At 33.5% G+C, this 17204-nt stretch overlaps 3 protein-coding genes across 7 annotated transcripts in view; all 3 read right to left on the minus strand.

The window, feature by feature from the left end:
* The window catches only part of LOC113514808 (cilia- and flagella-associated protein 91-like), a 32544-nt gene extending 31885 nt beyond the window's left edge, over window positions 1-659 (minus strand). The window contains exon 1 of the mRNA XM_052898706.1: window positions 498-659. Within this exon, the coding sequence (XP_052754666.1) occupies window positions 498-570 (73 nt within the window). The 5' untranslated portion in view covers window positions 571-659. The remainder of the gene's footprint in view (window positions 1-497) is intronic.
* LOC113510152 (uncharacterized) overlaps window positions 1-17204 on the minus strand; it is a 70008-nt gene that overhangs the window by 41447 nt on the left and 11357 nt on the right. For 2 of the 3 annotated variants that reach the window (XM_052898864.1, XM_052898858.1), the window contains exon 5: window positions 10472-16641. In XM_052898864.1, coding sequence (XP_052754824.1) covers window positions 16509-16641 — 133 coding nt within the window. In that variant the 3' untranslated portion in view covers window positions 10472-16508. Of the gene's footprint in view, window positions 1-10471; window positions 16642-17204 lie in introns of those variants that run through there. The other variant, XR_008253278.1, reaches the window with a different exon arrangement.
* On the minus strand, window positions 3093-9327 carry LOC113510120 (zinc finger protein 98-like). 3 transcript variants are annotated; one of them, XM_031910559.2, is made up of 3 exons: window positions 9181-9327; window positions 6994-7203; window positions 3093-6915 (listed from the first exon to the last, which is right to left on the minus strand). In XM_031910559.2, the coding sequence occupies exon 3, from the start codon at window positions 6800-6802 to the stop codon at window positions 5738-5740; it is 1065 nt and encodes a 354-aa protein (XP_031766419.2). In that variant the 5' UTR covers window positions 6803-6915; window positions 6994-7203; window positions 9181-9327; the 3' UTR covers window positions 3093-5737. The 3 variants fall into 3 exon arrangements, with proteins under 3 accessions (XP_031766419.2, XP_052754788.1, XP_052754791.1); XM_052898828.1 differs by lacking the exon at window positions 9181-9327 and adding an exon at window positions 8843-9171 and having other exon boundaries at window positions 3093-7203; XM_052898831.1 differs by lacking the exon at window positions 9181-9327 and adding an exon at window positions 8019-8037 and having other exon boundaries at window positions 3093-7203.

Here is a 17204-nt window from a genome sequence, read left to right on the forward strand (position 1 = left end):
TGGGGAAATTAGTCCCCATTGCTATCAATATATCCTAAGTAAGTATATAGTAAAAGTATATAGTATAAGCTCGTCACGATGAGCTAACAGACGTGCCTTTTCATCCTCACCATTCATCCTTCACTGGTGCCCCGTCAGTGTATACCGATAGCGCATGCGGGGCTACCATGCCATTTTCACCCATTAAAAAGAAAACCCGCAACCAACTCCTCTTAATCAGCATCGTCATTTCAGCCATTATCTGTCCAGTCCACTGCTGAACATAGGCCTCTCCCTATTGCCAGTTCTGGCAATAATTACCACGCTTGGCAGACGGGTTGGCAGCCGCAGTTTGGTTTTGGTGATATTTTAAAAGGGACGCTGCTGTCCATCCCTCGACAATTAAGTTCCCTTAGTCGCCTCTTACGACCACCACAGGAAAGGAAGGGGTGGCCCATTCTGTGCCGCGACCAAAGATGATTATAAATACTCCTTTAATGGTCAAATAAGTTTCTAACCATACAAATAATCGTGCACTCTCATTTTTGAGATATGGCGTCTCGGTGCTTCACACAGGGTCTCTCCACTCATGTTTACTATATTATAAATCGGATTTCACATAAACTAATGGCTTTTTGGTGCCTGTTTGGAACACAAGTGCCTGTTTGATCGCTTGTCAATTCCGTCCAAAGATAAAATCGAGAAGTATTATTGAATATACAAGTCTATGGTTGCTAAGCAACTATCTCTAGATTGTTAAAAACTAATATGAATTACCTCTATCCAGTATCTTTTTTTTTTATACCACTGAGGTGGCAAACAAGTATACGGCCCACCTGATGGTAAGTGGTTACCGTAGCATAGGCTACGGTAACCATTTACCATCATATAGTTCATAGGAACGCCTGCAATACCAGGGGTATTACGCGCGCGTTGCCGACCCTAATATCTGCGTAAATATTAAAGTAATTTTTTTATAATCATTAATTCACCATTTCAGCCATTGTTCGTCCACTGCTGGACATAGGCCTCCCCCATAGACTGCTATAAAGAACGGTCCTGAGCCACCTGCATCCACTGACTCCCTGCAATGCATTTTAAATCGTCACTCCATCTAGTGGGGGGTCATACACTGTGTTTGCCTGTACGAAGTCGCCACTCGAGAACCTTTCTTCCCCATCGGTTGTCGGTTCTTCGAGCTATGCGACCAGCCCATTGCCACTTCAGCTTGCTTATCCTTCGGGCTATGTTGGTTCTTTTGCGGATATCGCAGTTTCGGATACTATCACGCAAGGAGACTCCGAGCATAGCTCTGTGGCGTCTGTAAATAAATATTGTAAATATTCATCTCAAAGCCACTTGTCGACATCATTACTTTCTTTTCCATCAAGTAGGTTAATTAAATTGTACATAGATATTTCGCCTCTTTCTTTCCTTCGGTCTGGTCGTACAGACACGACAGCGACGTTTACTTCTTACATTCATTTCTGCTGTCATTCTCTCTCTCTATCGCTCGTCTCTTACACTTCTAATTTCCGTTTTTATATATTATTTTATATATAATATTTACCTTCTGTACATAAAATATGTTTTTTTTTATACAACTTAGAATGGCAGACAAGCTGACGGCCCACCTGATGGAAAGTGGTACCCGTCGCCTATAGACATGTGCAGTACCGTGGACATAACAGAGTATACAGTTTCGCCCATAATACCCCCATGCGCTGCCACTCCTGAGGACTCAAGTGTTATTCCTCTGTACTCAGTAAATTCACGCCATATCCCACCCTTTAAACGGAAACACAGATAGATAGATAGATAAACACACAGCCATGCAAACACAACTGCTTCACGGTTGAAACACGAATGGGACAGAGGTACCTAAGCAAACGACTTTTGTACAGTCTCCCTCTGGTGTGAAAAGTCAAAGTTAGTTGTTATACTTATTTCCCTCCAAACAACTACAGCCCTCTCCTTAACTCCCCCCCTAATTTTTTTATACCACTTACTAATACTCCGGAAAAGAAGGATTAAAAAGAATAAAATAGAGAGTACGAAGAAACCACGGCTCTCGACCCTGACGAATGGGGGACCATTTAAGTTGGGTACGGTATGAACAGATATGTTCGTATTTACGTTAAAATGAAATGTACACAGACGGTCCAACTTATTCAGATCATTTCTCACTCATTAAGTCTCTTATCTCATTAAAAATCCCTTTTCCTCAGGGCCGTAGGTAGACCCAAGTTTAAAATAGGGCAAAAGAATTTTTTGGTAAACAGAAGCCATAATTAAGTGATTTTAAAACAGCGAATTCGTCTAATTTTCTTGGGGCGTTTCATTTTAAGGTACCACCCTCAACTACGACCATGCTTTTCCTAAATCTATTGTATGCCTGTTAACTCATCCTGACCGTTTGATTTGGGGGGAGAAGGGATTGTTAGTAATGGGGATTAGTAGCCCCATTGTTAGCAATATACCCTGTCAGGTCGACCTCCTCGTGGGTCCCCCTGGAAACCATCGTGATTGATTATTTTTAGATTCGTCACGATGGGCTAACTGACCTGCTTTCATCCTCACCTATCATCCCTCACTGGTGCCCCGCCGGTGTATACCGATAGCGCAGGCGGGGCTACTATTCCTTTATCATCAATTAAAAAAAAAGACCCTTTGATTTGTAACTCGTTATTTTCCTTTATTTTTTATAATAACACCAAACTATTACTAACATAGTGAAGCAGTTGTTTGCATGGCTGTGTTTCGGTTTGAAGGGTGGGATATGGCGTGAATTTACAGGGTACAGAGGAATAAAACCTGAGTCCTCAGTGACAACGTATGGGGGTATCATGGGCGAAACAGTATACTCTGTTATGTCCACGGTACTGCTCATGTCTATAGGCGACGGTTACCACTTTCCATCAGGTGGGCCGTCAACTTGTTTGCCATTCTAAGTTGTATAAAAAAAAACCTACCGCAAGCACCAGTCTCTCACGAAACTGGTCTTCATATCAAATTGTACCTCAAGTTGTCACTTTATACTACCTTTTGTGAAGAGAAAATAAACCATTTATTCATTCATTCATTCACTTTCATCCCATAAAATGTTGAATCGAAATAAAAACAATTATATTTTTAAACAGCCTTATAATTAAAAGCATAGAAAACTGATAAATTAATCTTTTTTTTTTCTTTTATTCAAATAGTATTCTTTATTCAAATTTGAAAATAGAATGTCAATTGTGAGTTGTATAAAGATTTATTACTATCGCATCACATACAAATAATGAGTTTGTATAGAAATGTGAGTTTCCGAAACCTTCCGCTAGAGGCGCAGTTGTTTTCAATGCAACCAACCCATTAATATAGTTGGATAATTTGCAGTATTAAAGTTCGATTTTTGTCCGATTTCAGTGGTCCTTTTAAGTATGATGAATGATGTTCCCTAAATATAAAAAAAAAACATTTTTAACCGACTTCAAAAAGCAGGTAGTCGATTCGGTTGTACTTTATTTATGTTTGTTACCTCATAATTCTGTTAGTTCTAAACTGATGTTTTTTTTTCTGACTTACAAATTGTACCCATAGAAAGTTTATCAAAATCGGTTTAGTAATTTAGTGTCAAAATATGTGACTTTGTCATAATTCAAATCTTTTTTTTTTTTGTGGGACACAATTTTTAATTATTTAAAAAGCGTTCTGGGAACGTCAATTTCTCTAAGGACTCGAAACCAAACTGACCCACTAGCCAGTATTGGAGTGGCCAAAATAAGACATAATCTCGCATAAAATGCAATGAAGTTTATTTGTCTCGGATAAAAACCCCATACTTTCAAAGTTCGTATAATTAAGCAAAAAAAAGTTGGCAACTGATTTTTTAAAAATTAACTAAGTTGGCAACCCTAGCGTAAGGTTGAACACACATTGAAAACTCTATCCTTTTGTTTTACAAAAGAATATTTTTCAAACGTATACACATTCGAAACGCGTGATTGATATAGAAAAAATACAAGATGCACGATCGGAGATTGTAAAAAACGGCACTAAAAAAAAATAGAGAGCTTTCAAACAAATCGTACATCCATTTTTAACCTCTTTCAACTACATTTTGTAGCTAAATGTACCAGAATGTTTTATTCTTACAAAGTGAAAATATTACATCTAGACATGGGAATTTTCACGATAAACAATCAACTCCGCTCGTGTTCTACACTACAATAACTAGTTCTTTTAATTCGGCGACACTTTAAGTGTAATTTTATAATTAGAATATGAATCTAGGATTTCCTTTTTTTCCTATGGCATTTGTACGTCTGTTTAACAGTAGCTTAAGAATAAATATCCAGGTAACACTAACAATATCCAGCGGGTCTACCATGAAATTCCGAAATTTCGGACTCAATTTCGTGTTTTTGTTTACACCAAAATCGTACCAATAAATGGAGTTTAACATTTCGTTCGTCATACATCCTATCATAAAAGTCCAAAAGAACAATATTTTAACATTTTTAATATTTCCAAACGTCATGTATTATGTAATTTTAACAAACAAATTTGTGTTTCGTTTGACTCTGAAATTTGGGAAAACATTTCATGGTACGCCCTCAGGTTCGTGCCCAATTCGCGTCCTTATAAATCAGGGCTAGCAAGCGACAGATAGAGTTTAGAAAAAAATAATTTTCTATGTATATATTTATATTTATATTTATGCTTTGTCTTCTCATTAATTTGCACCGAGAGATTGTAAAACACTGATTTATTTTCACTATCAGCAGCTTCTTATAAAAAGAAAGGAATAGAACTGCTGGCAGAAAGTAAGTGTAGAATACTTATGATATCGCCATATTTATTTATAAAGCGATATTTTTATTTTATAAATAAGTAATTAGTGAATAATGATATTTTTCGGTACAAATATATATATATATATATATATTCTTTATTGCACTTGTAAATTACATTGTTAATGCATTTATAAATATTGTGAGCAAGCGTGGACTTATCTCTGACAGAGATCTCTTCCAGTCAACCCAATGCAGTTAGAAAGCATGTCGTTAGCGGGTAACTGAAGTGCTACAACTATTAATACATAAACAAATATACAGTTAAATAAAATATTAAAATATATAATAAAATATTACATAAATACATATACTATAAATAAATATAATACCTACCTACTTATATAATAAATGCTAAAATAAATTAATATACTACCTTCAATAGAAATATTCATGTATTTAAACAATAAACTGTACAATTGTTTACTATTCCAAATTCAAAAAAAAAAGAAAAATACTGTGTGACAACCCTGCAGGGACTAAAGGGAAGGCTACATGTACGCGACGGTATTGCCATGTTCAAAAACAGAACTGGACATGAGTGTCTATTTTACCTAATATATTTATTCTTATGTACATAATAATGTTGCCATTTACATCAGTAAGTAGACATTTACATACAATAAAGTGCTCTTTCTATATAATCACAGTTCTATAACATTTTTTTTACACATATCACATCTAATTATGACTGAGGTGTGTGGGGGGGGGGGGGTTGTTAACAATGGGAATTAGAAGCTCCATTGCTAGCAATAATGGTGGACACACAGTCCCCCTGGAAGGTATGCTTCATTCCTGGTAAATTCCTCACTATTGGCCAAATGACTTGACCTCCCCACTTGTCATACCTCCCTGGTACCCCGCCGGCGTATACCGATAACGGGGTTAGCATTCCATATTCGTCCATTAAAAAAAAAAAATTACGCCTTTTCAGCACTATGCAGAATAAGTAAATGCTTGGACAAGTCTTGCTTTGTTTTAAATCGACAATTGCAAATATGGCAAGCGTGCGACTTCTCGGCTGTATGCATATTGTCCAAGTGCTGTCGCAGACACTTTTTCGTTTTAAAAAACCTTTTGCATAGATCGCAGCAGTACGGCTTACCGCCTGTATGTATCATGACGTGCTGTTTCAGGTAGCGTTTTGTTTTGAAACATTTCTTGCACATATAACACGCGTACAGTTTTTCCCCTGTATGGATCAGCATATGCTCTTTCAGATTTGTCTTGGCCCTAAAACATTTTCTGCACACAGGACAGCTGAATGGCTTTTCACCTGTATGTATGAGCATATGCATTTTCAATTGCGAGCTTAGTCGAAAACATTTCTCACACATCTCACATATGTATGGCTTTTCACCGGTGTAGTCATGCATAGCTATATGCTCTTTCAGATTGCCCTTCGTCGCGAAGAACTTCTGACACGGCTCGCAACTGTATGGTTTGTTGCCATTGTGTATGTACATATGCTCCTTCAAGTGCGCCTTCCTTTTGAAGCATTTCTTACACACTTCACAGCAATGCGGTTTGTCTGCCTTTGTTTTATTGCAAAGTAAGGACACATTCCCAGCACCGGTTATGGAATGCAACAAATGCTGAGCTATCCCGGTCATTGGCCCTGTTCTCACTACACTTGGGGCTATAACTAACTCATTTTTCAGCACTAGATCCTTATTAAGTTTTAGAAAATGATCGTTCTCTTTGCCGGTAAATTTGTGAACCTCCGATTTCTCTGTTACATCCACATACTCTGTTTTAACTACAGGTCTATGTAGCGGTGTGGTCTCTGTTCTCTGGTGAGTATCTGTGTCGTATTCAGAAGGCTCGTGTGGGGGAAACTCAGTTTTTACGTTGGTAGTAACATCTAAATTAACTGCTTGCGGTTCATCACCACAATCTGAGTCGAGAGGCTCAATCTTTATACTTGTAGCGATTCCATCAGGCTTATTGACTGTTTGACCGTGGTAGACAGTTCCGGAATACATCTCGATCGTTCAAATGTTTTTTATGTTAAAAATCAACAATACTTCATTCTAGAATTTTTTTTTGACATAGTAGTACAGTAAGTCTTATAGACGGAGCCTCACTACACCTGTAACTTCATAAGGACAGAGTAATTATGTATTTTATGTAAGTATGTGTATTATAAACTACTTTAGCTTAGTGTTTATGTTACCAGTTGTAAAATATATTAGCAACAGTGCACTCCTGTCCTATTATTTATCTGTGGTAATAAAAATGCAGTAATATTTTTTTTATGATCTGTACAATTGACCATCAACTTGCTGATTTATTTCTTTATAGACTTGTACCACTGCTCTGTATGTAATGGCCAGTATTGTGACTTAGTTTGATGTATTTAGACTTTGTCAAATTATTGTAGGACCTGAAAAGAAAAATTACACTAATTTAGTTGTATGTATGAGATGGATAATTGTATTGTGTATTAATATTAATTAAAAAATGGATATAATAGTAGAAAGTAAATATTAAATTTTTTTTTGACATTTCCAAAGGATAAACAAAAAAATCATTGAACCATTTTTAAGAATTCTTTCACCTATAAAGGGGTACATTATTTTTATTTATTTATTTTACACTTTATTGCACCAAGTAAAAAGAGAAATAACAAATACAGTAAATATTAATGAGAAGTGATACAGAACTTATCACTAGCAATCTCTTCCAGACAAGAGAGACATTGAGAAAAAGACAAAAGGTGGCACACTATAATTAACTTTGTTTTTTTTTTTAAATATGCCTTAATAACTCCATTTTAAAATGTATATACAGGCTGAGATCAAAATCTTCTTATTAATGGTCAAAAATAACAAAAAATGTTAATCCTTACTATCATGATGCATCTAACATTTTACCAGAGGGAGACTTTGTACAAAAGTTGTTTACTTGGACACCTCTGTCCCATTCGTGTATCAACCGTGAAGCAGTTGTGTTTGCATGGCTGTGTTTCGGTTTGAAGGGTGGGATATGGCGTGAATTTACTGGATACAGAGGAATAACACCTGAGTCCTCAGGTATAGCAACACATGAGGGGTATGATGGGTGAAGCAGTATACTCTGTTATGTCTACGGTACTGCTCATGTCTGTAGGCCACGGTTACCACTTTCCATCAGGTGGGTAGTCAGCTTGTTTGCCATTCTAAGTTGTATAAAAAAAAAATATTTGGCTAAGTGACCTACCTTTCATCCTCGCCTATCATCCCTCACTGGATAACGCAGATAGGGTTACCATTCCATTATCATCAACTAAGGTGCACCTAGGCCAAATTATAAAGCAGTTGTAAAACTATTAACGATAGATTTATATATTTAATATTTTATCTTCTATAATTAAAATTTTATCAGTTTATTGTCAGAGCATTTTAAATCAATAAGATTTTTAAGATTTCTTCAGGGTTGGCAATGCTCATGTTACCATCAGACGGGCTGTATACTTGTTCGCCATCTTTGTGGTACATAAAAGATAAATATTAGAGAGCAGTGGACTGTGATAAATGATGAAGTGATAAATGATGAAGAGATGGATTTTAGCAAAGAAATGTATTCAACAGCGATTAAGCAAGAATCAACTGATATTGTAAAAAATACAAAATCATAGTTACAAATTAAAACATATATATATAATAAAATATAAACAGTTTGCATCAGCCAATTGTCAATAGAAATATTTTTAAAAAAATCACCCGATTTCAAAAAAAAGTTTCTTAATTTGGTTGTATTTTCTTTACATTTGTTACTTCATAACTTTTTCAGTTGTAAAATGATTTGGAAAATTCTGACTTTATTCAAGAGAATATACTTACAAATTGCATACATACATATCTGTCACGCCTGTCTCCCATTAGGGTAGGCAGAAACAATGGAACGCCAAATGCTTCGATTACTTACAAATTGGTCCCATAGAAATGTTATTAAAATCTATTCAATAATTTAATTTTTAAATCAAAACAACTACTTTTGCCATCAATTAGAGATAATTCAATACAAAGAAAATGAATTCTTACCATATTCTGCACATTGTAAGAAGGTGGAGGTGGCAGATCATAGAAAACAATAGAATCTAAGGGTATTGGGTCAGACATAACTTATAAATTCTATAAAAACATGTAATAGTGAGAAAATAGGCAACAATTATATTAAATTTATTTCAAAAATCGACGACAAAAATTTCATTTAATACAGTTCTTTTAGACTAAAAACTGCTAAAATATGAGTTGTCACTCTTATCATGATACAATACGCAAAATACAGTGAGATTCGATCTGAAATCGATGAGATAAAGCGATAGAATCAAAAACCACGAAATCATGAAACTTGTAACAAAAATTAAACTAGGCATTACCGCATTAAGCTCTTTGAAAAATACAACAATATTGCTTCATATTTCACTCAAAAGTCCTTCTATAATTATACAAAAACAATATAAAGTAAGAATTATCAATTCGCGGCCAGCGTCACCGACACAATAGAAACACCAGCCACAGCGACTTTTTGCCGTCACTGTCAATGTCAATTGTCAAAGTTTCAGAAAAAAAAATAGTAAAATGCTTTTTAAATAACTCCGTACACGATCTAACAAGAATTAGTTTTTTAATTTCTAAAATAACAAAGCAGTTTTACCTCTGCTCTATTTTATATTTAACCCTTAGTACAAAAATATATCATACTAAGTTTCTTATAAACCTCCCTCCCCCTGACATATATTGAACCTAATAATATTAAAAGCGCAAGTACTATTCTTAATCTACAATGGACTTACGCTGCTAGAATTAAGGGTTACAAGAAGATTTTATGTACTTGCAATTTTAGTAACAAAGTAATTATTACATTTAAAACAGAGCGGGAAATTTTATATATGGCTGCTGCGCATTATTTGCAATATTTTAATCGATTTAATTTAATAGAATCTGCTGAGTATATTTGGGATATTTGTATTCTTTAGTGCTTAGGACCCTCTACTGAGTAAAGGTTCTGCACCCTGACAAAAATTTTCTTGAAATTTTTTTCTTAAATTATCTTTATTCTTTATTGTACACAAAACATACTGTTAATCACAATTCATTATAAACATAATGTACAAAGGCGAGCTTATCTTTAATAAGAGATTTATTTACAAAATTATCAATAAAAACCATAAAGTAAAAGGGCTACTCTTACTGGAACAAAATGTGATAGATACATTAGACAATACAGCATTATGAATATCACAGAATATACTAATAATATAGTGACGCATAGTCTTAAATCTCTCGTGTTAAACTGTTCACCATTATATATTATATACAATAAATAAAACGCAATTGTATTTAAATGACTGTATATTTCTTGAAACTAATAGTGTTAACAGTTACAGTAAAAAATAATGTTAATTGCACTTATATAATATAAACGTATAGTTTTAAATTAATGAAAATCAAATGTCCGTTATGATTTTGTATTGAAGGCGTTTAATTCAATTATTACAATTAGAACATCGAGTTTGGACCCAAATTGAAGATATACAAATCATGAAAACATAAAAATCAAATTAACAGAACATCTTTGTGGCCAATTTTGAATTCAAAACGTTGGAATGTAAATCAAAATATTTTTTGAGGCACAGATTTTTATAATAAATTATTACCTAATTTATTATAAAAAATATAAATATACCTACAAATAGTTTTATAATAAAGCTATATGCACGTAACAAAATGAAGCCTCCCTTTTTTTCTTTTCTCGGCATAGTATTGCATGTATAAATTCCTACAAATTGACGTAGATAAGTATAAAAGCGTCTATACATGCTCTAATTTCATTCTGTTAAAAAGCTAAACTGTGCCATATAATGGTTACGTGTCAATTTTTTTTTGTTCAATCATTATGGTAAATATTCAATAGTGATTGAACAAAAAACACGTAATAAAAATACCGTTATTAATTAATACAAATTTAGAAAATGCTAAAAAAAGTGTCTATATCATACCTACATACAATAGTTAAGTTACTAATTCGTGCTAGATTAAGCCATGAAGTGATCAAAGAGGCAAGTCAACATTGACTTCATTATCTATGATATTGTTCATATCGTAAATAGTACTTGTTTACCGCGAAACAAAAATATAGACACAAACATATCAGATATTCTTATTTATTTCTTATTCATAGCTGGGAATCCTGCAAACTTTGCACAAAAGAAAACCGACTTCAGTTTTAGCAGTTAATTCGATATAAAAACTAAACTACTAAAAAGGTTTTGATACATTTTTAAAGGACCAATCTGTAAATATATACTTTAAAATAAAAAGGAATTTTCAAAATCGATTTATTAATGACGAAGTTATGAGGTAACAAACATAAAAAAAAAAAAATACAACTGAAATGAGAACCTCCATTGACGTCGATTTGTTGGTTGAAAATATGATAGGTATTTTACTCGTATCTGCACTTGAAATTTATTGTAAGTTTTTTCTTCTTTTATATAATGACAATCGGTCGCCATTTTTATAACCATTGCTGTCATCGTCATATAGAATAGGTTCGTATCTCGAATATTTTTTTTTAGAAGTAATATTTAAAACACACCACAATCATAACAAACAGTTATGTATTGTTCCATCGCATATTCCATCGTATACTCAAAATACAGTTCTTCAATTTAAACTAAATATTCACCGTTCCCGCCATTTTGACATTGTAAGTTAAAAATAACGAAATGAACAATACCATAGACATTATAGAAATTAATTATCCATGCAGTGCCGCTAATAACAGCCATTTATGATCATAGACAATATTATAGTAAATAAAATATTATACAAAGTAAACACAACATAGGTAGTAAACTGTTTACTGTATTATAAATACATCTTAGAAATAAACAATATCACAGCCAAGCGAAAGAAATTTTGAAAATTGTAGGAAACAGTAGTGTTCAGTCATCTATTAAGGACATAGATGAGGGATATCAAATTCTCACGGTATTTTTTATTGTCCTTCACTTAAATAATGTAGAGTGGATAATATTTGACAATATCTATATATTACAGTTACAATATTTATATATCGGTTCAATAAAAGGTATATTAAATAACGGTTAACCAATATATAATATCAAAATGATGAACCCGAAGAAGATTAATATATGACCTTCTTTGCCGCCATCAGTATCCAGAGGAACTGAATATATAGATAACGTGACGTTACCGACATCAGTCACAGCAATAAGGATTCATCTCCTTCCTGGAGAAATAGATAATATCGGCACTGCTCTCATATCTATATATTGGGTACCCGTATACAATGATGACGAAAAAAGGTCATAAGCCATTTCAGATACATTTCAGTCAGATACATTAATATCTATCAGGTTCTTAATTTAAATACTATATATTGGATAAACGATATTCAGGACTGATATATAGATTTTACCGTATAGTCCCAGCATAAAATAGACTACCTATTTCTTTCCCGTGAGTGTTAGATGCGACTAAGGAAACTTAAATGTTAAGGTACAGACAGCAGCGTCTCTCTTAAAACGTCACCAAAGCATAACTGCGGTTGCCAACGCAACTGTCAAGCGCAGTAAAACTCCTCTTATGAGGGAAACCTATGTTCAGTGAACAATTAACGGCTGATACGTTTTTTTTTTATACCACTGAGGTGGCAAACAAGCATACGGCCCACCTGATGGTAAGCGGTTACCGTAGCCTATGAACGCCTGCAATACCAGAGGTATTACGCGCACGTTGCCGACCCTGAAGAAACCTCTTTACCCCCCTTTTGAAGAACCCCATGCTGTAGTCTCTCGGGAAAACCTCGGTGATGAAAACGTTGATGATATATAGATATTGTAACTACAATATATAGTATTCACTACATATTACCCACCCCTATGGAGAATACATGAAATAAATTTATTAATTTTAATACCATTTTTCTTTTATTGTAAAGCTACCATAGTAGGTAGGTTTAAAAATATTAAGTTTTAAATCGCCTTTTGACAATATGTATACTTATTGTTACCACGGAACAAATCGTTTTCTTAACCCTTTATTCATAAAAATGTCCTAAATTCTTATTCATAAACCTATTTCAGCTATTGAACTGCTTTGTTTTTTTTTTCTTTTAACCTCTAAATTCTTAATTTGAGAAAAGTGACAAAGCAATAGAGAAAATAGGTTTGTAGTAGGTTTTAGTTTTTATGAATAAAGGAATTACTTTATTTATGTAACAATACAGCAAACGACTATTTGAGAGCGTTCATAACAATGTATGGCAATGACGCAATTACCTGTCAATTTACAAAAACAATTGAATAATTTTCAAATTGTTTTTTTTTTTAATGGACGTAATGGAATGGTAACTCTGCTTCCGCTATCGGTATACATTGACGGGATACCAGTGAGGGATGATAGGTGAGAATGAAGCAGGTCAGTTACCCCACCGTGATTAATCTAACAATAAATCAATCACGATGGTTTCCAAGGGGAACCACGAGGAAGCCGACCTGACAGGGTGTAGCAATAGGATTGGTAGTCCACTTTATTAAGTCATTTCTAAGAACCCGGAATAAATTTTTGATTTCTGACAAACCCTCCAGTGTACTGTAGCTTGATTAACGTTTTACAAGCAGTTTTTAAATAATCAATAAGAAACATAAAAAATTATTACATTGTTTTTGAAAATTGACAGATAATTGCAGTGTTGCCACATTTCATGCTAAAGCTATAAACGCTATTAACAGCAATTAATTAGTCACTTGTGTTGTTTACATAGATAAGTGAATAACAATAGCACTGGCCAGATTCTTTATCTATGATTTTGTGCAAGTTGGCGCGAACTGTGCATAATATTTATAAACGCAAGACTTAGTCTCCGTAAATCTATTTCAATGCTTTATCTTTTTCCTATTACTTTTTCCGTGGTCATATCATGATATTAAATAACCTATATATATATCATTCCTTGAAAAATGTACTAAATTATTAAACAGCGTAGAAAAAGAGTATCAGTTACCAGCAGTCGTCTTTTGAACTTAGGCCTTATCTTAGAATGTTAATATTGCAAATTAATTACAATTAACAGATTCGATAGGTGTGTTAGGCTTTAAATTATATTTGTTATAATAATTATTAATTGAGATTTTCGATTAATATGCAAGTATATATACTCTGTATTAAAAATTCGATAGTATTTTCGTATTGAAACATTCATTCGCATACTGTTTTTAAAGAAAGGAGGACATATTTTCGGCTGTACATATTATGGGAATGGCTTTTGAACAAAAACTTTTTAAATTATTGACCTTAATAATACACACAAGATTTTTTTTCAATATTTAGGTAAAAAAAAATATGATATTCTGTTAAAAAATCGCATTGTCGTTAAATAGTTTTTAAACTGAATTTTGTCTTTTTGCCGTGTTGCACTTATCTTCTGTAGTTAACGCCATCTAGCGTTATTCGGTTATTCAAATTTTTTTTTTAATATTAGCAAAGGACTAGTGTCGCCAATTATGCCACTAACAAGTAGAAAACGAGACAGGGTATGAAAAACGAACGGTAAGAATCTTTTTACTAGTTATAAATGATATTTGTTCATATAGGTTTTTTTTAAATATTGCTTTTCAGTGCCTGTAGTAACATAAATAATTCCTTTTTAATGAGAATTAGGTAAGTATGGAACTTGCATACAAATCGATAACAATTTTCTTTTTATCCTAAAAAATGCATTCAAAAATGTGTATCTATTGCATAAGCGTATTTTTCACTTCGTACCCATCACAGAATGGTCTAGTGCTCATCCCATGGTACGAACGAAGCTTCGTAAAGACACTTGTCTGAGAGTACATTGGGGTCGATTCTGAGGCGCCAATTTTCTAAACCTATCTCTTGACCCAATATTTAAATTCGATAATTTAATTTAATATTGTTTATGTTTTCCAATGTTTTTGCTCATTAAGTTACACATTCAAATATATTTTCTGTTATTCCTGTCTACGTTCGATTGGTAGATAACGCCATATGGTATTAAATCCGTCATTTACACTATCTAAGTCTTATTTTTTTTTTGGATGAAAATGGTATGGTAACCCCGCCTGCGCTAACGGGATACGCTGGCGGAGCACCAGTGAAGGGCGATAGATGAGAATGAAAACAGGCCAGTTAGCCCATCATGATGAATTCATCAGGAATTAACCATGATAGTTTCCAGGGAGAACCGCGAGGAGGTCATCTAAGTCTTATTATTTCTTAATTAAGGAATATTGGAATAAAAAACATAAAGAAAATGATGGTAAAGGACGATGTTTATTGTAGAAGTGAACAGAAAAAACATTAGAATCGTAACAAAAGAATTGGACTTGTGTTAAATTTGAACATTTAGTTTTTATTAATTTTTTATTTTTAAAAAAAGGTTGATTTGACAAAATCTGTTAAAAAATTAGTTTATATTGATCCTTACAATAAATATTTCGCGGTAATATCAAATTGAAATTTTAATTTTAGAGATAGGGTTATAAAAATGGCGGCAAAGAATCGACGCCATTACGTGCTTTTTATAAAGAGCCAGGCATTACCTGGATATAACCTCAAATACGCCAATGAACTATTGTGATAGATTACACTATAATTAGACATACTTATTAGCTTTAATATATTATAATTTAATGGACATTTCGCCGTTTCGCAGACTTGAGAATGCACTAGCGTTATTTTTCGAATGTGAAAGTGAACAATTTTTTATCTGTTACCGCTCGTGTTAAAGTGGTTGAACCGTGGTCAGTTTCATATGTAATATTTTTTTAATACACTCTATAAGTTTAATGGTATTTTATTAATAACCAGTAATAAAAAAAAAATGTTTTAAACATCCTCAATCGGCAAATTAAATTAAATTATTGCTCATACCGATAAATCAGGTTTAAATGTTATTCAATATTAATTTTATTAATGTATTAATTTGTAATCTGTTGCCTTGCTATAAATAAATAAATGAAATTATAAATTTGATAAAATTTTGTCCATCTTCTCTTAGTGTGTGTTACGTTTATATAACATAGACTGTAATAACTATTTACGAATAGGGCGTTCTGAATTATCGCACCGCCATATTTGTTTTAGATAAATAAATATAAACAATTTCAAGGAATGAATACGAAATGTTTTATACCTACTTCATTTTAATTCTTATGTATTGTTGTTCACTAAACAAAATTAGACAAGCAAATACTAGATGGCGCTAGGATCGAGACTTGTGATTTTTTTTATTTAATATTTTGTATTTTTTTTTACCACTGAGGTAGCAAATAAGCATACAGCCCGCTTGATGGTAAGCGGTTACCGTAGCCTATGAACGCGCGTTGCCGACCCTGAAAGAACTTCTTTACCCCCCTTTTGATTTATTAATTATTAATAAACAATTAAACATAATTCGATGTAAAATTTCTAAATTGGCGAGCGGCTTTTATTATTATGTATGAATATGAAGTGAAGTATTATAACCATATTTGCAGAATTATTGCATATATATACAACATATCCGCATATGAGATATAACAAATCCCGGTCACGCGAACGAAGTCGCGGGTAAAAGCTAGTGAACAAATAAACATGCCGAAATTTTTACAAACTAGTGCATACTCCTGTCTGCATTTCATTAATATTTTTCTACAAACGCTCAATTTGTTTGTTAGCTCTTGAGCGATGTCACGTGATACAAAATGGCGGATACCAATAATAGACAAGATGTGTGTGGTGACGCTTCGACGGCCGTGTTGCAAGCGTCCGCGTCGTTGCAGCTCTGCAGGCAACCGTGGACGTACCTAGCGAAATATTTATATTATTTATTTATTTATTTAAAGGAACACCAACAGCATATTGCATTATAACACATATAACAAACATTAAATATAATACAATATTAATGCACACGCCTATTAAAGGTATTCACAGCATTCACTTTAACATAGTTATACAGTGCGAGAAAATGAAGTAACAATTATAATGAATTAAATAACACTTGACTTTTTCATATAACAAACAAGCTGACGGTCCACCTGATGGAAAGTGGTAACCGTCGCCTATAGACATGAGCAGTACCGTGGACATAACAGAGTATATTATTTCTCTCATGATACCTCCCATGCGTTGCCATTCCTGAGGACTCAGGTGTTATTCCTCTGTACCCTGTAAATTCACTGTCATATCCTCCATCATGTCCTTTAAACCGAAATACAGCCATGCAAACAGAACTGCTTTACGGTTGAAACACGAATGGGACAGAAGTACCCAAGCTAGACTTTTGTACCTATTTCTAAAGCATTAAGTTCTCTTAGTCGCTTTTTGTCACACCCACGAGAGAGGAAGAGGTGGTCTATTCTATATA

This window comes from Galleria mellonella, unplaced genomic scaffold, assembly GCF_026898425.1.
Source record: "Galleria mellonella isolate WM207_F2 unplaced genomic scaffold, CSIRO_AGI_GalMel_v1 utg121, whole genome shotgun sequence".
Lineage (NCBI taxonomy): Eukaryota > Metazoa > Arthropoda > Insecta > Lepidoptera > Pyralidae > Galleria > Galleria mellonella.